This window comes from Meleagris gallopavo, chromosome 3 (assembly GCF_905368555.1).
Source record: "Meleagris gallopavo chromosome 3, MGAL_WU_HG_1.1, whole genome shotgun sequence".
NCBI lineage: Eukaryota > Metazoa > Chordata > Aves > Galliformes > Phasianidae > Meleagris > Meleagris gallopavo.
The window spans coordinates 7,240,280-7,264,202 of NC_139406.1; the positions used below are offsets into that span (position 1 = coordinate 7,240,280).

Here is a 23,923-nt window from a genome sequence, read left to right on the forward strand (position 1 = left end):
GCTCGGCTTTTTCCGATGTTGCTCGGCGCCTCCCCGCCGCGCTCGCGGCGGAAGATGGCGGCTGGGATTGGCGGGGCGGCGGCGGCGGTTATGCAAACGATGCCGTCGGCAGGCAGCGCCAGAGCCGGCTGAGCGGGGAGACGACTGGGGCTGCGCCGCCGCCCGCCCTCCGCCTCCCTCTCCTCCTCCTTCTCCTCCGCCTCCTCTTTCTCCCCGGCCCCCGCCTCGCCCCGGCCCGGCATGGACGTTGGCGCTGCGCGGTGCCGCTGAGCGGGGCCGCCCGGCGTAGACGGTGGGGGGAAAGATGTCGGACACCAAGGTGAAAGTGGCCGTCAGGGTCCGGCCCATGAACAGGAGAGGTAAGCGGGAACCCGAGCGGGTGCGGGGAGAGGGGAGCCGGCCCGCCCGCCGGCTGCAGCCCCGTGCCGCCTCTCCTTGCAGAGCTGGAGCTGAACACCAAGTGCGTGGTGGAGATGGAGGGCAACCAGACCGTGCTGCACCCGCCGCCTTCCAACAGCAAGCAGGGAGAAAGGTAAACCCCGCCGCCGGGGGGGGGGGGGGGATGGCAGCGGGCACGGCTCCGAGCTGCGGCCGGCAGCGCGATGTCCCCGGGCTTCGCGGGGAGCTGCGACGGGAGCGGGCGGTGAGGAGATGGGCTGGGAAACGGCCCGCGAGAACGAGAGAAAATAATCCCGAAATCTGGCGTGTACGGTCGTGATGCCCCGGTAAAGAGTAGCCCTGGAAGTAATCCAGAAATACCAATGCACCAGACTGTAAAAATAGATCGGAACAGGAAAAGATTTCTTTCCTTTGAGGGAGCGTGGAGAGGCGCGGCAGAGCGGTGCTGGCGTGTGCTTATCTCTTGGGTTACCTGTTGACAACCCTGCTTGGTTGAGCTGTTAAATATTTGTGATGCCGTGGAGCGTGGATTCATTTTCATGGCTACAGGTTTTTGTCTGAACAAATCCTTACTGTTCGAGATTTCATTAAGAATATATTTGAGTTTGGAATAGCTATGAAGAAACTAGTATGAGTATATATAAATATATATATATGTATGTTTTTTTTCTTTCAAAGACAATGTTTCAGTAGTTTTCCATCAGAAAAAATCTTGGGCAACAAAAAGAACTAGAAGGTCCAGATATGAAGGCCCCACTGACATGAATCTGAATACAGGAATATAGCTGTGCTCGTGCCAGTTCAACTGAAATCCAATTCGTGTAGTTCTTAGGATCATCATTATAGCTAATGTATTGGCCTTGAAAGAGCTGTGCTTGTTTTCCAGCTCCTTTCGAAGATCCACAGTTTGTATCATCTCTGTGTAGCCTCGCTTCTGTAAAATGGAGATCTTGGTTTTCTTGAGACTATTTTGGAAGGTGTGTTTTTGTAATTGTTTATTGAACTGTGTGTGTGTTGTCTGTCACAACATTGCTATAGTCAGATCCGCTCACTTTTAAGAGTTAATACTGTTCTTATAGGTATAAAGCATGAAATACAAATAAAGTTTAAAAAAGCAATGATAGAATCCAAGTTTAAAAATCATTATTTTGATGATCTAAAGAGCTTAAGAACCAGCTGGTTTAATGTAGAGACTGTTAGATGTGAATTTTGCTTGTTGTGCATGCTGGCTCCAGGTATTCATTGACTCTTTTGAAAGCTTGTGCATGTCTTGTGTTGATCTGCCTGGGAGAAGAGAAGGCTCTGGGGGGACCATGTGGCAGCCTTCCAGTACCTGAAGGAGGCTTACTGAGGAGGGACTTTTATAAGGAGGGAGAAGTGGTTCTAAGTAGGAAGAGGTTAAATTTAGACTAGATATTGGGGAGAAATTCTTTACTGTGAGGGTGGTGAGACACTGGAACAGGTTGCACAGTGAAGTTGTAGATGCCTCCTCCCTGAAGGAGGTCAGGCTGGATGGGGCTTTGAGCAACCTGGTCTAGTGGGAGGTGTCCCTGCCTATAGCAGGGGGTTGGAACTAAGTGGTCTTAAAGGTCCCTTCCAACCCAAACCATTCTATGAATGCGTGTAATAGATGTAAGTTCTTTTTACCTGATCTGAACTGGCTTCTGGTTGTGTCAAGATGTTATGGATACACTGCGACACTTGTGTGCCATCTCATTATCAATAGGTATGCTGGCAGGTGATAGCAGCCTTGTTCACAGCAGCCTGCTGCTGGTCCAGGACTTGGCTGGCTGCTAAACATTTGACTTGTGTGTTGTAAGGGAGCAGCTTCCTGATGTGAGAGGATTGGAAATGCCTTGCTCAGAAGTAACTCACTGGTGCAAAGATATGGTTTGGATACCTTCTAAATGGCAGGTATTGTGGGTAGGCTGTAGTGCCTCATGAAAATCCTTTTTTTTTTTTTTTCTTCAGTTTTAAGCTGTTCATTTCTGATAAGGAGTTTAATTCCCATGTTGAAGAAAGAATCCTATTCTTCTTCCACGTGTACCTAAATAAAATGTCTATATAGGCTGACTCTGAATTGCTGAGTAGTTGTTGCTTGTACTTGGATGGGTGCCTTGGCAGGGTTAGAGATATCAAATGGATTTTTGGTTTTCTTTGTGTAGCTTCTTTTTATATAGCTCAACTGGATTCATTTCTTTCAGAGTAAATGTGTCATTGCAAAAATTATTTCCCTTGTTTGAGGGATTAACTGATCGTTGTGCTGGATTGCATGATTTTAATGTTCTGTTTGGTGTTAACTTTTTACTTTTTGTATGGATGTTTTTTTTTTGAGGACTAGAAATACAAGCTTGTACTGTACTGTGCTTTGGAGTTAGAAAAAATAGTCTTCTGAAGAAAACGTGGTTTTCAGGGCTGCTTTTCTTAGTTGAGCTGAAGCTGAGAAACTATAGTTTGGGGACTAGGGATAGGAGGGTGGAAATCAGGACCCTGCTCTCTGTTTGCTTTGTTCTAATTTTCCAGTTGTCATTTTAAATGTACTGACAGAATTTTCTAAAGCAAAATTAAGTAGTATTTTCATGATTATAGTAGATATTCCTAATCTTAACTTGCTTTTGGAAGAATATCAGATTTAAGTAGTTCTGCCTGTTCTGTAAGGAGTTCTTGAATTAAATCCAAATTCAGATGCATGCTGTTAATCAAAATCTACAACTTATTAAGGATACTTCTGAAGGATTTCAGATGGAAAAATTACGATTGTTTTGCAAGTGGAGAAAAAAGCCTAAAATCCAAGACTGCTGTCATCTGTCCAACTTCACTGTTGTGTCAGTTGTGAAGCTGTAACTTAGAACCATCAGTGGATTTTGACTCCTTTTCCTTTTCCTAGACCGTGCAGTATGTCTCCCTTAACAAGCACAGCTACAAGGTAGTAATTGTTACTAACCATTTTGTCCTGTTTTGTAAGCAACAGGCCCTTCATTCTGTACTTATAGCTTTCTAAACTAACAAGAGAAGGAAAAACAAAACATGATAAAACTTGACAGTCGAGTCTGAAAGACACAGGAAAATCTTTACTGACTGTAGGGATAGCAGGCAGAGTTCAGACAGTTTTCATTAGCAGGTTTCAGGTATATTCACTGTTGTTAGCAAAGATTTGTGCCTTTAGCCTTTGCTTTACTGTTATTAGTAGCAGTACTTTCCTTTATGTCTGCCTTAAAGGTATTTCTGTGGTGTTACCTCTTCAGTCTTCCATCTGTTTTCTCCCCCAAATGGGTTATGTTTCAGAAGTTTGTCCTCTGTCATGCTATAAATGTTTGTATTTGGTTGGCAATATAAAATACCTTATTGAAATATAACTATGAAATATGTTACAGCGTGGAGTTAGACAGGCTTTCAAAGTACCTTAAGGATTTTTATTTTTTACGGTGGAAATACAAAACCACAGTCTGGGTTACTGAAGGCTTCCCTTCATGTTAGAGGCAATATTTTCTTAGTACTGTCAGAATGTTTCAGTATTGTTTTTTAGCAGGACAAACGAGGTTTTACTGTTGCTACCTCTGCTTTTGCTTGTTATAATAGGCTTTCTTCCAACCTTACCTTTCAGCTATGCTTTTTTAACACACTGGGTCTGAAAAGTTTGTTTTGATTCCCTGACAACAGTTCATGACATGCTTTTTCTTTTGTTAGTAAACAAAATATTTGGCTTGACAGAAATAAATGGTGAGCTATGGAGGCAGAACTGAGATAACGTTTCGACTGTAGTTTTGACTAAGCAAAAAGAAAAACACCAAAAACATCTGTTGGGCAATGTATTTCATCAAAGCACAGTACTCTTCTGCAAACTTTGCCTTATAAAAGATCTTGAGTCAGAAAATGAGAAATCAGATTATGGAATTGTACTTGAAATTATCACTTTCCTCAGAAATCGTCATCTTTGTCTGGCATAATTGTTTTCTGTTTTAGAACTCGTTTGCTCTGTCTGCTATCATCATCAATTTGATGACAGACAAATAACATCAAGGCTGAGTTCTACTTAAGTAAAACTCTTTTTGTATCTTACATCGCTCAGATTTGCTGAATTTGTTTTGTTTTTTTTTCTTTGTTTTATTAGGCTTAGCTCTTTAGTAGTATAAGTAGCTAGGGACAGGTGTAGGCATGGGGTCTGTCTGGTTTTTGTAGGTCAGGAGACTTCAACGATGAAAACTTGAGCCGCAGATTTAATCCCCAGGTAGCTTGTCCTCAAACTCTTGTTTCTTGAAAACAGTTTTCTCTGAGGTAGGGAGGTGGCAACATGATTTTGGGATGGTCTTATTTCTAGTAGAGAGTCCTCCATGTGGTCATTGTGGTACTTTGTGTGTGTGTCTATTGCTTTAAATAGCATCAGAAATGAGAGAATGGCACTACTGTAGGGAGGGAATGGAACTTGTGGAAGCTGAGATAAGACAACTGCTAATAATTTCCGCATCTGAAGGAGCGATCAGTGAATTTATGACTTTGATGTGTATACTCTGGATTTTCACCTGAGGTAAATGAGAAAATAACAGCAGGCAGCACCTTCATCTGTCTACAGGAAATTGTGAAGGCAATCTGACTTTGACCCCTTCTGTTAGCTTCCTGGTAGACGTTGGTGTTCAGGATGTGAGCTGTTAGGTTTGAATCTTTATGGAAGAGGTGTGTTAATTATAAAATGTATGACTGGAAAAGAACATTTCAGAACCATTTTTTAATTGCTTTCATTCCTTTATGCTTCAGCTGGGATACTGGATGCAGTTCCATAAAATCACTATTTTAACACTTGTGTCTCAAATTACCATGTGTTAAATTCCATGCACTTTGAATTATGAATTTGTGACTTGGTTCTTTGTTCTTTCTAACATAGCCTGAGCCATGGTTAAATGGAATACCTGTTATTGTACAATACTCACAGAATCCAGACAGCTGTCAGGCAGGACCTTGTGTCTGGTCTTATAGTGGCATTGCCAGAGGAAACTACCGTTGCAAATGTTGGGATTGTGGGCAACTACTAGAAATTAGCTGGTAGTATTTCAGAACAAGAATCAAGTCTTTGAAGGGAAGGAAAACTATTTTTGATGATACCGTGCTTAGGCAGCCTTTATTTTGTAGACATTCTCTGCTTTTGGATTACTGAGTATTGTTTTCAGGTATAACTGAGCAGAGAACAATAGAATGAGGTTCTGATTTGAACGTGCATGCATTTTTTTCTGTTTTTTGATGTTAGAAATGCCCACATAATAAAATGTGAGATTTGTTAAAAAGATTAGCAGGCCTTTTTTGCACACTTACCTTCCCCTTCTAAACAGAGAAGCTATGTATGCATTTGCTTATTGTAGCCAGATGTGTTTTGAGATTTGGATTACTATTCAATACACCTTGAACATGTTGTTTATGAAAACGAATGATGAATTTAGAAAATGAGCAGCTCTTTTAGAGTTAAGTGACGTTTGTGCTTTTCTTTGGGGAGATTGGTACGAAAGGAAAAGCTTTTCTTTCACCTCCTTTGCCCCCCTGGTATAAATTATAGAGCCAGTTTTCTTCTTTTTGAAAACAAGATTACCTTTGCTCTGTGTATCTAGTAGGCTTACTAAATATGTGTATGGGAAAGTTTCAAATTTCTGGATTGTAATAGCTGCCAGTGTTAAATGAGATCTGTACTGTAGTGACACTGCGTCTAAAATACTTCAGCAGGTGCTGAAAAAAGTCCCTGATCCATGAAACTTCAGCCCAAAGAGATGCAGTGCACAGAAGCTTCTGTTCAGCACAGACCTATGGATTGCATGGCCCTGGGCTGCCAATATTTGTGCAAATTTTTGGTGATAAAGTGAATTCCTTCTTTGTCTCAGGCCTGCAACGCAGCATGCACGGGCAGGCATCTGGTATTCAGGGAGTCATCGTGGTGGTACTTGCAGTAATAAGATTAGAGCTAAATCTTTGGACTGCCAAAAGTACTAGTTGCTGTTGTGTTTGAGACATTAGCAGATTTGAAGGTCTTTATCCCTCTGAGGCTGAATGCAAACTGAGTAGCAGTAGGGGCGGCCACCTCGACCGTGCTGCTGCCGTCCCCTGCATGGGAGGGCTGAGCCTAGTGGTGGAAAAGTCATCTGGTGTCTTTGCTTAGCTGGCCTGGTTTGAATCTATTAATGGAAGCAATTGCTGCCTACTGTAGTGAAATGCCAGCTGCTGCAGCAGCGCTGTGCGGGTTCTGTTGCTTAATTGCGTAATTCCTTGTATTTTGGTTAACAGCTGCAGAGTGTGGCATAGGCTCTATGGAAGTGTGAGAGCGTTGGCTGCGGGCAGAGAATTTTATGTGCTCAGTAAGCACAGCATATGAAGAGAAAGCCCCTACTGAGCATCAGTTTTGGCTGCAGGGGTTGGTAGTAAGCTAACTTGAGATCTGAAGCACCATAGCAGCTGGAGCAGTCATGCTGCCGCCTAGAAGTAGTGCTGTGTTTCTTTTTACAAGAGAATTGAGAAGGCCTGTAAGCTTGTTTAATCAGCATGTGACATACGTTGATATGAAGGTGATCATCAGAGCTTGAGGTCTGCTGGAGCTTGAGCTTTGTGTGCAATATCTTTGTGATGCTTCTGTGTCATATGGTGGGTAATGGGAGCAGAGGTAGGAGGTCGGCACGTTAACAAGCAGGTTAAAAATCAGAAAAATATGCTGACAGGAGTTAGAAATCAATGCTACAAGCTCATGATATCTGTGCTGGTGAAGAGTAAGACTTAGATGAGCTATTTCCAATAGCATGGGAGGATGTCCCTTTATTTCATCTCCCATTTTTTGTAGAACAGTGAGTGGATGCCTTTCTGAAGTTGTTGTGCTTCATTAGTGTTAATTAACCTCTGCAGTTCTGGTTTTATTTTAAACTCAACTATCAAAAATATTTTTTCTGAAGGAGGTAAGCCTCATAATCTAATAAAATTCATAACTGTCTCCTGTACTAAAAAATTCCTTAGTCATCAGCCTCAACTTTTAATTTGGCATTGTGTTGTGTTCTAAGCAGACATCCTTAAACATGTATGTGCCTACTAAATATCACCCTGTAGTAACCTTTGTTCTCAATGAAGTCGGATTTACCTCAACCATTCTTTTGGCAGATTAAGCCATGAATATATTTTGCAGCTTACTGTACTGGACCTTGTCTAGAGGCACATCAGCTCAGCAGTGGAAAGGTGTCTGAAACATTTGTGTGCCTGTGTTAAGCGTATAGCAAACTTCCCAGTTAAACCTCTGTTGTATCTTTGGCTTCGGGTAGGTGCTTGTGTCTCTGTTCATGTTCAGTAGCAGCATGGCTAGGAAGCTTGTGCTGGCTTACGCTGAGGTTTGTGGCGTCACTGCATCTTCTTTTTGCAGTTTGTGTATTCCAAGAATTCTAAGTATTTTGTAAATGTGAATCAAAGCAGCTGCTGTGGCTGGAATGGCGTGCTTATCCGTGAGTGCATTTACAACACAAGGACATTGATATGTTAAAAATAGATTGTGAGCTTTATAGAAAAGTGTAGTGTGCTATTGCCCAAATAATAGCCTTTGTTTTGCAAATACCTTACTGAAACTATTGATGTTTAATACTTCTTTCTTAAAATTAATTCTAGAGAACATTTTAGATTTGCAAATAAAATGGAAAAAAAATGATTGTGATGATGGAAGGGAAAGTTCAGAAAATGAATGCATTTATACAGTGACTAGCATTCCTTGCTGTGTAACTTTTAATACTTGTTTTGTTGAATTGTTGTTTCAAATACGATTTGACTTTGTGATTCATAAGCTCGGACTTCTTTTACAGTAGACAAACTTTTGCTGAAGATAATTCAATAGAGTGTTCTGTTGCAGCTGATGGAAGCTTTCTACTGGCCACCCTGCTGTATAGCCCTCAGTGTTGGTAGCTGTTGGTGTGAATTTATATATACAGTGTGATGCAAGTTCGCAGGACTCCAGACTTGTGTTAGCTCAGTAGTGCCACCTTCCCAAATGATGCAAATCTTAAGCATTTTGATGTTTTTTTCCTATCATACCTGTTGTCCTTCCCTATTTTGAGATGTTTCTGAATTTCCTTTAGACTTTTGTTTTCAGAGAGTTTCATCTAATGAAGTCAGATTGAAACAAAAACCAGTTGTGTTGGGAAAATAACGCTTCTGTATGCAGCTGAAGAGCTTAATATATTGCTCACGTGTCCTCTGAATGCTTAGCAAGCAGTAGCTGTGTTTGATTACTTTGCACTTATGGAGTGGGGTAAGAGCAGAGAGCTCCTGCACACTGCTGCACTGTATTGGTATTTGAAGGTGTTTCTGAAGGCTCTGTCAGAAGTCTATTGTGCAGCTGGTTTTCAGGTTTTGCCATTTCACAGCTTGTTATTGTGACCACGGTGGCTATGCTGTTCTGGAACAAATGGTCTGGGGAACTATCTGGCATTTTCTGTAGAGCTTGTCACATTTAAGGAGAACTTGGAATAGTTCTTCTTCTGGTGTAAGCAAGCCTTGTTGCTGCTGAACCTGCATTCTTGCTTGGAGTGCCTTTGAGAAATGCTGCTTCAGTGCAGGCACAGAAACAGACACATTAGGAAGTGCGAAAGATGGCTTCCTGAGTGGATGAGCTGCTGACATGACAGAAGACAGGGAAGGCTATTTGGGGACTAGGGCTGGAAGGCTAATGGAAGGTGTAGAATGAGACGCCTAGCAGTACTACCAACCTCCTCAAAGTGTATTCTGGGGGAGCTGGGAGAACCAACAACAAAAAATCCCATAAACTTTCTTCCTCACTGCTGAAAATGTATATGAGAAACTGTTTTCTGATTTCTGTGAGTAAATGCTGCATTCTTCACAGAATCACAGAGTGGCCCAGGTTGGAAGGGACCTCAAGGATCACGCATCTCCAGCCCCCTGCCACATTCAGGGCCACCAACCTCCCCATTTAATACCAGCCCAGGCTGCCCAGGGCCCCATCCAACCTGGCCTTGAACACCTCCAGGGACGGGGCATCCACAACCTCTCTGGGCAGCTGTTCCAGCACCTCACCATCTCTTGGTAAAGAACTTCCCCCTGACACCCAACTTAGATCTTCCCTCCTTCAACTTAAAACCCTTTCTCTTTGTCCTGCTGTTACCTACCCTTTCAAAGGGTTGATTCTTCTTGTGTGTTCTGGTTGAGATCCAAGATGAAAACCAAAAGGGAAAAACTGTTGTTGTAAACAGATCATTGAAGACTAGGCAGAGCTTACCATGCACTGTGCTTTTGAAGAGCATCCAAGTCCTTTGCGTTTTTGAGATGTTTATAACACTGTAGCTAATTCCATGTTTTTCTGGTTTTCAGTGTATAATTGCAAAATTTTCAACAGTCATTTTATTTACAGCTTATGATATTAAATGTCAGTCATTACTCAATCTACAGAAATTGACTAGGAAGTAACATATGTCCATCAGTAAAACAATGACAGCGCTTTGAAAATGTGGCATTCAAGAAGGATGCAGCTGTCCTTCAATGGAGAACAGTGTCTTCAATTTTTAGTCAATTCGGTAGGTGTTCTGTTCCTCCCAGCTCCATGTCTTGACTTCCCCCTTGCTGTCAGAAGTGCTGTGTTGAAGGAAACAAACGTCTGACTTCTCCATGGTAAAAGCTGGGTGTTAACTCATGCCAATTCTGTTTTAAAATGCTCAGCAGGGCATGGAAGATGAGTGCTGAACCTAGATAGGCATCAGTGTAATCTCTCCCTTTTAGTCTAACTGTTGTTTAGGGTAGGTGCATCCTCTAAATTAGCTTTTGGAATTTCAGTTTTGCAGATGTGAATGTAGCAATGGGAGGGAGAGAAGCTTTTTTTTTTTTCTCTTCAGAAAATGAAGATGTGCAAGCTCTGTTCCCTTTCCATAATCTATCCTTCTAAGCTCACAGGTGTATGCTACACCATGTTTCTTGAAACCTTATTTGAGGTTTCAGTGTCAGCTGGTTGTTAAAGAATGACATCTTGCAACTTTGTGCTAGTTTAAATGCAGAATGTGCAGATCCATGGTGTTTTGCTGGCCAAATGCCCGCAGTGTTTTGCTATTCTGGTATGTTTTCTGAGCTATTTAATCTGTGTGCTCTTTGCCGTGGTATTGGTTGCTATTTGAGAATTTGTTGGGAAAAAAAAAAATGGCAGAAACTTGTGGCCTGTATGCAAGGCACTCGGATGTTTTGAAAAGGCTCTTGTACTCCTGACTAATAGGTGAAATGAGTTTTATAGAAATCCCAGTTTCTTAGAGTGGAATTAAAGTTCTTACACTCTTCTCAAGGTAGCTCCACCTTCACGATGGGTCAGAAAAGGCACTTATAAAAGAAGGAAAATAGAAATGTCAGTGATAACAGTTCTTACGTGGGAAAAGGGCACTGTCACCAAGTTGGATTAGATTAGGAAGATGCAGGGTTTTTTCTTAAGTAGCAGGTATGTTGAAGATTCACTATTAATGGAGAGGAAAGGATGTTGTGTGTGTTAATTGCTTTTCTCTGATTAGAAAACTTACGATACCTTTAAAAACAGTTTTACTACTTTTTTTTCCCCCTCCCTATGGTTGTTTCTCCATGTGAAGCAGATCAGGTCTTTGCCACGGTGCTACTAGAAACTAAGAGCCTTTGCAGTGGGACATTTGCCTTAGCTGCAGCTTCTCCTGTAGCTTATCATTCTACTTTCATGCTGTCCTCTGTGGGTGTATGTTAAAATAAACTGAACTGCTCTGGACTTAATGGAGGTTGGTGGCCCTGCCTGCGACGGGGGGGTTGGAGATTCGTGATCCTTGAGGTCCCTTCCAACCCAGTCCATTCTGTGATTGGTCATCAAAAAACATGACTTCTAACCATTTTTTAGGTAAAACAACTATTTTAGTGAAGAGGATTTTGCTGTATCCATTTTACACTGAAAATTGCTGGCTGAAAATTGAGTACTGCTGCTAACTTATTTAAAATACTAGCGATATTCAAAGTGGGAAAGCTATGCTGGAAAATCCATGTGATAACTTTCATTTGAACAGTTTTGAATTTAATTCTCTGTTGGTCAAGCCTGAAATATGTTTGCAATTTTACTGCACACCTGCTTTGGCCCCTCACATCCTTCTCCCAGTATTACTAACTGAAAACTGCTGTGCTTGGTAGCATTTGCCTTCTCAGATCACGAAGTACTGTAATGCCTATCAGAGTCCAGAAACATGTGAGAAGTTGCATGAAAGGGTACACAGTGTATTTAACTGACCTACTTATTCTGAGTCTTCTTCCTTAAAGAGAACAAGAAGTAATTTTCAAGTATTTTTATGAACTTCTTGAGAGACCATTGGTATTTCTTTGTTTCTCTTGTGTAACTGTCTCCAGTGTGCAGGCTGATCTTTAGGAGGATGATTGAGGCTGTGGTTTGTTTAAACTCGAAGAAGAGAGATTTAGGGTAGGTGTTACTGAGAGTGGTGAGGCACTGGCACCCAGAGAAGCTGTGGGTGCCCCATCCTTGGGATGCTCAAGGCCAGGTTGAATGGGACCTTAAGCAGCCTGAGCTGGTGGATGGCAGCCTTGATAAGCATCACAGGGCCTCAGCCTTGGTCTCCTGTGGCCTGATTGCACAAAGCAAATATCAGGCAGCTGTGGGTGATGTCTGTCTGCTTCTACTGAGCAAGGCTTTGGTAGCTGTCCCTCAAAACTTGGAACTGGGAGGAAGTGGCAACACTGGAGTTGAGAGCAGTGCTGGGAGTAGGAAAGCACAAAACGCAGTGGACAGTGGGCCTCTGCTGCTGCTTTACCTCTTCAGATGTGGTGCACAGTGAGCACATGCTCAGGTAACAAGGCTGGTGGTGACAGTGGTGCTTTCTTAAAAAATCTAAAAAAAAAAGAGTAAAGGCTGCATAGAGATGACTAACTTGTGGTGCAGCTTGCGTGCCTGGGTGTGTCTGCAGCACACTCCCTGCTGTGCACTCTGTTATCTGGGATTTTCCATTGTCACCCCTGTAGCAGGAGTAGCAGAGCTGACTGCAAGTCATAACTCAGTGGAACTAGGAAAGATGAGTGATAACATTTTAAGTAGATTTTAAAGTACTTTAAAGTAGTCAAAACAAAGTTTGACTACTTTTTAGTGAAGTGGGATGAAAATACATGGTTTAAATTAAATATTTTTTATTGACCTTACTAATTTTGCTGAACGCTAAATTTAAAGGATGAGAATTGGCAGTACCCAGGAAAGCATGAGACAGGAAGGAAAACGTTTTCTCACTGTGAGCTCTGTGAAAGAGAACTTCCACTGGGTTACTACACTGCAAGATCACGGGCTCAGTATCCCAGTGCAGAAATCTAGATGGTGGTCCTTACTTGGCTCTGAATAGATGCAGCGTGGACCAAATTGTACTGCAGTGTCTGGGTTAGCATTCATCCAGCTGGGTCTGCTATCCAAGGCTGACATTTCAGCATTCAGGCTCTTTAAATATACTAAGCTAATCTTTACAGTAGACCTCATCACTTCTGTGCAGGCATATCCTTCATATAGGTTTCCTTTTCTCCGTTCGTATTTGATTTTATTTGTCTACTTTTCATCATCTAGACTTACCTGCATTCTCTGCATGCTCTTCAAGGATATTATGTAAAGTGTTATCTCTAGGAATGATTGCATTTTAGAATTAAAAGATTGAGTGCTGTTAGCAAGTCCCAGGAGCATTGTGTTGCTTATTCTAAATTGGAAGCTTTGATTACCTCTAATCTTCTTTACTTGGTACAGCAGCATCTATGTGTTTCTTGTCTCAGCTATGCTTTCTGTGCTTCACTCCTTGACTAGTAACTTATACTGTAGTACTTGCTGACAGTGTTTTTCTCCTATTCTCAATTCCTCTGTATTTCTGTTTCTGTGCACTAATTACTCCTGTTCTGAGACATGTCAGGGCTGTCAGGTTGATTTTTATTGTAAGAAGATACAATACAGAGGCTGCATTTTTTTCTGCAGTATAAAGACAAATCTTATGAGGCCATTTTTTTCAACATGCAACTGTGTTTAGCACAACAGCTGCAGAATTGAAACTAAAGTTCAGCTAGACCCCCCAGCAAATTTCTGTGGGGTGAAGGAGATCCATGTTCCCAAATTCTCTCTCCCTCCCCTGGAGTGCTCCTTTGCAGGCTGAGGCTGTGCATTCCTTTTGTACCTGGTCACAAACATTGTTCAAGAATGAGCAGTTATAGTATCTTTAAGATGCTTGAGCTGAGTGTGAACTTGGGCTATTCAGGTAAAACTCCACTGAAAATGCTGCGCGTTAATTGGACGTGTGGTTGTATTTTAAATGGTCTGCTGGTAACAAAAGACAAGGAAAAGGCTGAGGTACTAACCTTTTTGGCCTCCATCTTCCCTAATAACTGCTTGCACACAGCCCTCAAATGCTTGGTTTGGTAGGAGGGGATTGGGAAAGCACCATGCCTCTCACTGTAAGCAAGGATCGGGTTTGTGACTGCCTGAGGAACATCAGTGTCTGGCAAGTCTGTGGGTCCTAATGAGGTATCTCAGAGTCCGAAGGGAATTGGCTGATTCTTGCTGAATGCTTCCGGAGACCAAGCAGCGAACATGAGCACAGTGAGGCAGCGGGTGCTGTGTTACAGCAGTGGGGACAGCAGTGTGAAAGACAAACCACCTTCCAGATGGCCATGCAGATTTTGACAAGCACGGCACAAAGGCTCTTGTTCATGGCTGGCAAAAATGCGTAGCAAATGGTATTAACTGTGTTGAAAAATAGTGTTCTCTAGCTGAGAATTTGCTCTTTGTAGCTGTTATAGTTTCCATGGAAAGAAATAGATGTTACTTTCAGAGTGACCTATGTACAAGTGATTAATAAGACAAATCTGATTATGATAGATTGGTTTCCTTTTGAAAGTTAAGCTCATAAAAATGTCTGCTTTAGAATAGTTCTGCACAGGGCAGATCTCACCTGAAGCTCTATTTCTGAGGAAGAAAAATGCATTATAGATGATTCCTTATGCTGAGCATTACAGTTCAGAAGATTAACCTGTGAGAGAGTGCTGGAATTCCACAAAAAAACTTGTTTGAAACTGTCCAAATCGCTTCTATCTTATATACTGGGACAACTTTCATGAAACCATGAAATGTGAGATGCAGCATTGCAAAGAGCTTAAAGTATTTCTTTAAAGCAGTAAGGAAATGACAGTCCTTTCATCATGCAATTCCTCTGTCTGCAGAAGTATGAGGAAGGAACATGCACTGTATGTTCTTATTCTGCACCTACAGAGATAAAATCCTATTTTCTCATGAATAAATTTGTTCACAGATTGCTTCAGGGGACTCATCTCGTAGACATGCTTATGCTTTCCAATTAGTGTTTTTTTCCTCCTGGCACTTATTGCAGTATGCTAATAGTAATGAGTGTGAAATGGTTATAAAATAGCATTTTTTTTCCCCTGTTATCAATACTATCTAATTTTAACTCTGTGGCTGTAGTTTTTAATTTACACATGACTGTATGGAAGCCTGGGCCTCCAAGCTGCGTGTGCATCTATTTCAGCTTAAAAATGTGAAGTTGCCAAATGTTCATTGCTACTTGTTACAAAATGCTTTCAATTGTTGCTTTTATTTGATTTTTTTTTTTTCATTTACTGTTTTGTGAACAATGTGAGCTTTCTCAAGTGTCTGTGAGCCAGGCAGACTTTGCTACCTTGCAATTGCTGTGTGGCTCAGCTGAACTGTGGTAACTTGGTTATTTCTGAGCTTATTAAAAGGACTGAGGTACAGAAAATTAATGATTGTTTGCAGCCATTACTATGCACCATCTAATAAATTATGCAGAGATAATATCTGTGAAGTATTTTTTTGAAGGCACTTAATGGACTGAGCACTAGGTTTGCATAGTGCTGAGTCTTTAAATTGGTCGGATCTGTCTGCAAGGGAGCATTCCTCCTCCCCATCTATTTCCATGGGTGGGTTTTGGATGCCTGCGTTTAATGTAACTTCCTATTTTAATAAGTTAATATTTAGCTCTCTGATCAGAGATATTACAGAGATGTAATTTGAGAATTGAGAAATGTATGAATGAAAACACAAGGTTCCTTCCTTCCTTGAAAGGTTCCTCCCTTGTTTTTCCATCCCTACAAAATAAGTGCTCTACTTGTTTTCAGACTGCGATGCTGGTAAACTGTGTAGGAAGAGCCATCAATCATATTAATTTAAACTAACGTTTGTTGGTGGTGTCCAACATGTAGCCATGTTTATAAAATGTTTTCATGAAATAATAAAAACCAGCCATTTTAGTTCTTCCAGTAGTAAATGAATAAATTCACAGATGTGGTTCCTGGATCAGGAGGTTTCTTAATGTACCAAAGAGTAACTGCTAAAAGCAGTCCAATGAAAGGTGATCCAGAGTGCAGTGCTTGTGAACTGTTGGTAGAATGTGATAAAGAGAGGAGGCAATATAGGTATTTCCATTTCTGAAAGGTGGTCTTTCTGACTTTGCTATTGGCAAATCAGAAGGAGTATGGAAAGTTAGAAGTGAACAGTTTGATCAGAGTCACAGAACAGCATTTTGTAGTTTTGAGAGGTATATGATAATTTGTTAGGGTAACCGTTTGTGGAATATTAATGTTATGATTTTGGCTTCCTGTTCTTTGATTCCTGAAGTTTTCACTCCTTTTCTGTTGTTTACAGTTTGTTTTCCATAACATATTTTGTATGGTTCTTTGTATGGGTTAAGTAATCAATTTGTTCATCTTTTTTTTTTTTTTCCCAAAATGCCGTTTTCTCTTCATAGACAGCAGTTTTGTTTTCTAGAGTAGGTAGTCTTTAGTTGGTGAGTAAAATGTTTAATTGCAGAAAGTCTTTGCCTCTCAGATTCCTGCATTTTTGTCTTTACTCCTATGTTTTATTTTCATATAGCATAGAGCAAGTTAGTATTTCTCAATGTTTAAAAAATGGTGGTAACTGTAAGTTGCTTCTCCAAAGGGAGTGTTAATCTTTACTGCTTCTCTTTACTGCTTAACTCCATTTATGTTTTGAAATCTGACAAATAAACCCTGGTCAAAGTTCCTGGCTTCAAGTAGTTTACCATGTGGTGGATAGAACTGAAAAGCTAATAAATGAATTTCTTTGACTACTTGCCAGAATATCAACTAGTACAAAAATGTTGTCCTGATAGCCTCTCAGATTATTCTGTATGTGTCCTCAAATTGTTTAGTGGGTTTTAAGTAAGTTAAAAAAGTGAAAAAGTTTTCTTAGTAGATTTTAAATATAAAAGTCACTGCCTATAATGGATAAGTGAAATGATAGTTTTAAATTCAGTTTATGCAGATTATAATGACAAAATAGAAAATAGTGAACATGAATGGTTATGTGCTTTACAGAAATGGCTTAAATATAAAAATCCCGAATTGAGTACTGTTCAGTAATTGTGTGTATTTATAGGGCAAGGTATAGCTTGTTTAATTCAACTATAAATTTTAATATTCTACTTAAATGAACCTTCTATTCTTAAGCTGTTTAATACTCAGTGGGAGGTTGGAACTATAAAAAAACTGTTTTCTGTAGTGATAAAGTAATTGGAATTAATGGTCTTCTATAGAGATTCCCATTGTGAACAACGTGGCATAGTTACTGACTGAATGACTGAATTACAGCAATAGGAGGGGGGGAACACAAAAGAAGCTGGAGGCTGAGCAATGCAAGGGAATTGTGAGTGGAAGCACATACGAAATAGTCCGTCTGCTTGGAGTTGCAAGTAGTTTTTTATCAAAACTTTTAGAGGTTATGTGCTCATCTTAAATCAGTAGCTTATAAAAGAGAAACTTCTATGTACAGTGTTCAATATGTAGATGTGGTGATTTCGTGTTGATGGCCAACCTCATTGTGCTCTCCTCATTGAAGGAAGAAGAGATGGAGGGTAGAAAGTATGATGTGGGGGTAGGCGAAGAAAGGCTCATGGGTTTAGTATAGTTAAAGGAAAAGTTCTTGAAGGAAAGAGGGAACAATTATTCTTTGCTTCCCATCAGCAGTGCTTGGCCGTGTCTTAGGAAGCAGGACCTCAATATGTGTAGAGGTTGTTTGGGAGTGTGTCATAACAAAAGCCCCTATTCCTCTTATTCTGAGTGTGACACAGTGTGACATGAGAGATCCCTTGGCTACGTGTAGGCCAGCTGCCTCAGCTCCTGGCTCCAGGAGGGTTGAGGAGAGTGGATGCTGTGCTAGCACGAGACAAAAACTGGCATCAGTGGGATGCCAGTGCTGCTCTGTGTGGGCAGCTATGGAGAAAATGAACTGCATCCCAGCCAAACTCCACGCAGTAAATCCAGATAAAAAGCAGTTAAAATTCATGACTTACATGCACACTTAGCTTGGTAGGATTTTGACTCTTATTTATCTTCTGGGCTACCTGGCATTTCTGTATGTGCAGATAAAAGACTTGGGACCAACATGTCGGTTGGGTGTATGAGAAGGTTCTTAGACAAGCATGATAACTCATCTCTAGTCTATGGGCTATGAGTTTGGAAGCATAAAAGAGGTGTCCTTGCTGTTGTGATGGCATTGTATCCTTTGCAGTGTCATCAACAAAAATAGTTTGGGATGGTGGTTTTTTGTATGTTCTGTGGAGATGCTTTAAGTAACAGTAGATTACATGCTGATACGTAATGTGGTGATTTGTAGAAAGATGGCACCTTTTAAAATGGTTTTTATGGACTTATAGCTGTCTGGGCTATGATAGTCCTTGTTTTGAAAGTCTTCCTACCTTTTATCATCTGACATGTGCAGGCAGATGTAGTTAATCTGCCTGGTACCTTTGTGTCCCTGAGTAGTGAAGAGATGAGAAGAGTGAAGAGATGTCAGATTTTTTTTAGCACAGGCTGATGTGGAATTGGAAATAGAATAGAAATAGATAGTTTGGTTCCATTCCGTTTTCAGTTTCATAATGGTCTTCTGAATTGTGCTTGAAATGAACATATCAGTTTGATGAGGTACTCAGATTGACTTCTGGTAACTTCTCCCTTTTCTTTTGATGAGACTTCTTCCCCCCCTTGTTTTCCTTTATAGAGAAAGTATTCTTGATTTGCTGCAAGAGAAAAGTATTTGTTAAAAGCAATAGTTTAAAAAAAAAATCTACTACTGCAGCTTATCAAGAAGTTGTACGTACTTTATGAAGCTGTTAATTTTGTTTCCTTCATTTGATGCTTATTGATACCTGCAGTAACACTGCTCTGCCTTGAATGAGGAAGAGGGATAGAAAGTACACTAAAATTATGGTGCAATTCCATTTTAAGTATGTCAGCTGTCATACTTCCAGGACTGTGCAACGTGTGTGTTGGAGAAAATAAAATTCTCCTGTGTGTTGAAGATGGCAGATTGCTTCAGTTGCATGGGTTGATCAAATAGTTACTCTTCTCTTTTTAAAGAATTACGGACTGTAAAATTATCAGCAATATTCAGTTAAGTGTTGAGTTGCACAAAAACTGTTTCCTGAATGCTTGCTGTAGAGGTGTCGTTATTTGACAGTCTCTTGAAGTGTTAGAGTTGCCTTTGACCTGAGAAATTGCTCAGCCTATATACAGAAAACAGTACATTGCCTTGATATGTAGAAGCTTTTCATTTTCTAAGTAATTTTAGCGAAGCTGATAAACATATTTTGAAGGAAAGTCACTGTAAAGCCATGAGACTGCTTTTAAAAGCAGGTGCCAAGTAAATGGAGTTGTATTTCTTCAGTGGTGAAAAAGATGAGATGCTTAGTTGCTTCTCTAAGATGAGCAGAAACTTTGCTATGCAAGACTGTTGTTAATGAGCTTGACTTTATTATTGCCAGCTGAATAAGCAGCTCAAAGCAGCTAAAGGAATTTTATATTAGTCTTATACCAGCTGGAGTCAGCACAGATGGCAGTAATAGTTTCCATCACAGAGCAATGATAAATATCTGTCCTGTTGTAAACATGGAGGAGAGTTAAACAGAAATCCCAAGCAACACATTTGCTACAATTATTGAGAGTGTATTATTAAGAGTATCTATAAGATCAAGTAGCAAACAAAGTTTTTGTGAACTTTTGCTCTGGACAACCTTATTATTAATTTGCTCATATCAGCATTTTTAGACTTTGCAAGACAGGGAAATAAAGTATTTGGAAAGGGAGAGGAGGTAACAGATTGTATATGCAGTCACAGGAAATTAGCATCATCTGCGTCTCAGATTTGGGGGAAAAAATGGAGACAATTATCAGGAAATATTTTCTTTCAGCTCATGATGGAAGTAGGGAAGAGTGGCAAAGTTTCACATTGGGGCTGCAGGAGTTTTGAGGAATGGCTGATGTTTAGCGTTGGAAGAAGAAAAATCCAGATTCAGAATGATTTGTAGATGAGGTGATTTAGTTGGAACTGGGTTGGAAGACACTGGTTTCTGTTGAGAAGGAAAAATGGCTTTAAATCCCTTACCACGGTTTTCTGATGTTATGGAAGTAATTCACAATAATGAGGAATAGACAGCTTGTAGAAGCTCTTCAAGAATTTAGGAATTGCGTTGCAAAAAGAAAAGTTCATGTCAAAACACTTGAAATACGTTCTCTGAAGAAATGCATCTAATTGTGTGTTCTGTTTGAAGTTCATTTACTTAGAGAAAGGAGAAGAAAGAGAAAGGAGGCCTTGGAGTTGTACTATCTGCATCTTCGGTCTTCTGTGTATCTTGGATCTTTGTCCTACCTGAGTATTTTGCTCTTCAGCATTGCTTTAGGTCCACAGATATTAACATCGTATCAAATAATTTTTAATACTTGGTGATAAAGCAGTTCTGTAGAACAGTGAGTAATGCAGTGAGTTATAAAAGTGTACAAAAGTGACCAGCATGGGAACAATGGCAGCTCTCTTTAAAATAAGTAAATAACTAAATCTACAGACTTAACTATTTTTGAAAGTTACTGCATGAAGGAGAAGGAACCATTAAATAATTGCTTAGACTGGAGCTCACTGCAGGATGTGGGCAAGAGGAACAACTGAACGAGGCTCAGAGAGGAGCCTTATTGTGCCTTGTGGAAGAATCAAGAATCGTGAAGCTTTTTTTTCCCCGCATTCAGATGCTCCAGCACTTTGTATAACCCTGCAGATAGAATGTTTGATGACTTTGAGTTACAGTTGTTCATGTAGGACATTATTTGTTTGGGTGACATCTTGGAGGAACATACCAATGTTTGTGTGCTTGGGAATTGGTAAATATTCTCTCCCTTTTAATCTGATGCTGCTGTTAATTGCAAAAGCAGAATGAAGGTGGGCTGGGTGCAGGTGTGTCTGCAGTCCTGGTGACACCCAATGCTGTGTCTAATGTTGCTGTGTCATGCCTTAAGTCTGAAGGAGATTCAGTGTGAACTTTGGTTTTAGGTTCCAGGCTGTGCCAGGTCTTGGTACACAGGTGAGCTGAGAGTGAACAGTAAATTTACACCATAGAGTTCCCTGAGTGGATTTCACTGTGGCTTCCTTGAGGGGCCAAATTGGATCTGACCATGGTATTAGAATGAGAACTGGCAAACTGCTGAAGGGTAGTCAGTATTTAATATAACTTTATTTCCTTTTGTGTTTATGTATTTCTTCTCTTCACAAGTGAAATGTTTTTGGAAAGCGGTTGCTGTTGGATGATAAGACTCCCAAGAAGAGCTGCTTATAGACAGCTCTTCAAATTGGACGTGTTTTAAAAAACAAGCTGATAATTTTATTTTACAGTAAAACAACAATAAACCAAGCACAGGCATCTTTTAAGGTGACCTGTAGATTAGATATTTCCAACCAACAGCTTTCTGTGTTTTTTCCCTTGCTACCTCTTCCCCAAATTAAAAATAAAACAGATGTTTCTAAAATCCCACTTATAGTTACTTTTCTGCCCCTTAGAAAGCTCAATGGGGAGCTAGCTGTTCATATTTCAGTAACAGTGGGTCTTAGATATACCATAATACTCTAGTCTTAAGCATTGAGTTGATTTTATTCCTTCTTTAGAACATTTGTTACAGAGATACCAAGGCTACTGAGAGTAGTTATATGTCTGTTGTGCTTATTTACACAAAAATGTGATGCAGGACCTAATGTGATACAGGAAGCTCTATAGAGCCCTTTCTACAGTCTGATTTTGCAGATAGGTGTCTTTCTACACAGAAGACTATGCTGGTGTTAAGATTGGTAGGATAGGGATTATAAGTGGGAATTAAGCTGTGTGTGCTTGTATGATTGAGACTGTAGTTGTTTTCCACAGTCATGCTTTTCACTCCTGTAAAGAGAAATGAATAAACAGAAATGAACAATTCCTTTTTTTCCTGTTTGTACTGCCTTTGATTTTCCTTGTTAGCATAGTAAACTGGAGTTGCATCACTTATTTGGACAGGTCTTATTTGATCAGGACTTCTGTTCACAGCTTTGCTTTCAGTGGACCTCAACTTTCACAGAGCTTCCCTTTTATCATCATTCAGTATAAAATTTGACCTGAGTATGAAACCCTCATGGGGACAAAAGGTCTGGAGGAATGTTCAAGGACAAGTTTGCTTTTGGAGCAGGATTCCTGGTTAGCTTTCATGCCAATAGTTAGATGATGCCAATAAGGAAACAATTGTTTTTGCTTTTAATGTCTCTTTCAGATGCTTGTTTGGGGCTGTTTCCTCAGGAGGAGAGAGCATGCTTTGGAGATTGTTACAGCATATTTCTATCATTGTTTCCAAAAGACATTCCTCAGAAGAACAGTAATTACATACAAGGTCTTACTACAGTGTAAGAAAAGATCTGCTCCTGTGCTGAATGTATTTAAAACACGCTGACTGTGTAGTTTTTGTTGTTTGTGCTGTGAGTTAATCATTAATACGTAGTATATATGCCCCGGGACACAAACACTGCTTAACCCCTGGTATTTCAGGCTCTATGGAAAAAAATACAGAAAGCCTTAACTTGACTGTATATCTCTGGAAGAACGAAGGCTGCATTTTTTTCATGCTTTAATTCCTACTTTCCAATGCATAATTCTGTTTCTTGTTTCTGATAGTCTCTGGTTTGTGTGCCACTGACTTGATCCAGGGTTATTACTTGGACCTTATCATTTTTGTTCTGCATTCATAATGCATTGTCTTCAAGTTCTTGGGTAATTTGATAGTCAAATGTTGAAGGACGATGAGTCTAATGATTCATTAGATTATCATTTGTGTTATTGCAACTTTAAGTGCTGCCTTATGGTAGCTTTTTCTACTTTGTTTCTCCAATTAACATTATGTACGTGAACAGGTGATATATTTCTTCAGTGCTGCTTCAGAGATTCCATTGTATGAAAGTCTGTCTTCTCATACAGAAAGCAGATCCAGTTGGTTTTTTGACCTGGGAGATTTATGCTGAACTCCCCATCTGGATCACCAGTGGCTTACAGAGCTCTCCTGCACACACCCTTATCTTGTGCTCATCACATCTGACTGGACTGTTGCTCTGGAAACCGTTGTAATGTCACAAGTGACTTCATTATGATTAAATGAGGGGAAGAAAGTAGAACAAAAGAGCACATTCCTGTTTAAACATGCAACTTGGAAACTGCAACTGTCTCACATACATTGCAGGGCATTTCTTGGTAACAGTATGCAACTCTGCCTTGCTAGTCAAATAACAGCAGCTTCCCACTATATATTTTATTCTTATTTCCTTCAAATAGTCTGTAGTCAACTGATGTAGTCTCAAGGATGTGTTTTAGAACTCTATTAAAAGTTGTGTGTTGATCTGCAAAACAGAAACCCAGTGACAAGTATTTACTGTACTACCTTGTCTACCATAGACTTAGTTCTCTTTAAACTGAAAATCCTCTAGTTTCCAATTATACCTGGCTTTCTTTTCCTTTTATCTCTTAAATAAAATAATTTTTATTAAATAAATTAAATAAAGATTATAGAAATTAAATAAAGATTATAGAAATACTGCAACATTTTATGGCACTGCCTTGGCACTTATTGCTCCCACTAGGTTTCAGTCTTCTGTGATCATCACAGAGTCATTAAGGTTGGAAAACACCTCTAAGATCATCTAGTCCAACAGTCAATTCATCACCACCATTCCCACTAAACCTTGCCTCACAGTGCTACATCTACACCATCCTTGAATACCTCCAGGGGTGGTGATTCCACTACCTCCGTGGGCAGCCTGCTCCAGTGCATCACCACTCTTCTGAGAGGAAATTTTTCTTAATGTTCAACTTGAACCTCCTGTGGGACAACTTGAGGCCATTACCTCTTGCTCTGTCACTGATTACCTGGGAAAAGAGGCTGGCCCATGCCTTGCTGCACCCTTCTTTGTGGAAGTGGTCTCTCCTGAGCCTCTTCTATTCCAGACTTAATCCTAGTTCTCCCAGCTGCTTCTCGAGCAGTAAGACTTGTGCTCCAGACACTTAATCAGCTTTGTTGCCCTTTGGGTACGCTCCAGGACCCCAGTGCCTTTCTTGTAGTGAGAGGCCCAGCAGTGAATACAGTACTCGAGGTGTGGCCTCAGTGCTGAGTAGAGAGGGGCAACCACCTCCCTGCTCCTTCTGACTGCACTATTTCTGATACAAGT

The 23,923-nt window shown here is 40.4% G+C and overlaps 1 protein-coding gene across 9 annotated transcripts in view; it reads left to right on the plus strand.

The window, feature by feature from the left end:
• Positions 1 to 217: 217 nt before the first annotated feature.
• The window catches only part of KIF13A (kinesin family member 13A), a 114,970-nt gene continuing 91,264 nt past the window's right edge, over positions 218 to 23,923 (plus strand). For all 9 annotated transcript variants that reach the window (XM_085220137.1, XM_085220138.1, XM_085220130.1 and 6 more), the window contains exons 1-2: positions 218 to 359; positions 442 to 532. In XM_085220137.1, the coding sequence (XP_085076263.1) occupies positions 305 to 359; positions 442 to 532 (146 nt within the window). In that variant the 5' untranslated portion in view covers positions 218 to 304. The remainder of the gene's footprint in view (positions 360 to 441; positions 533 to 23,923) is intronic.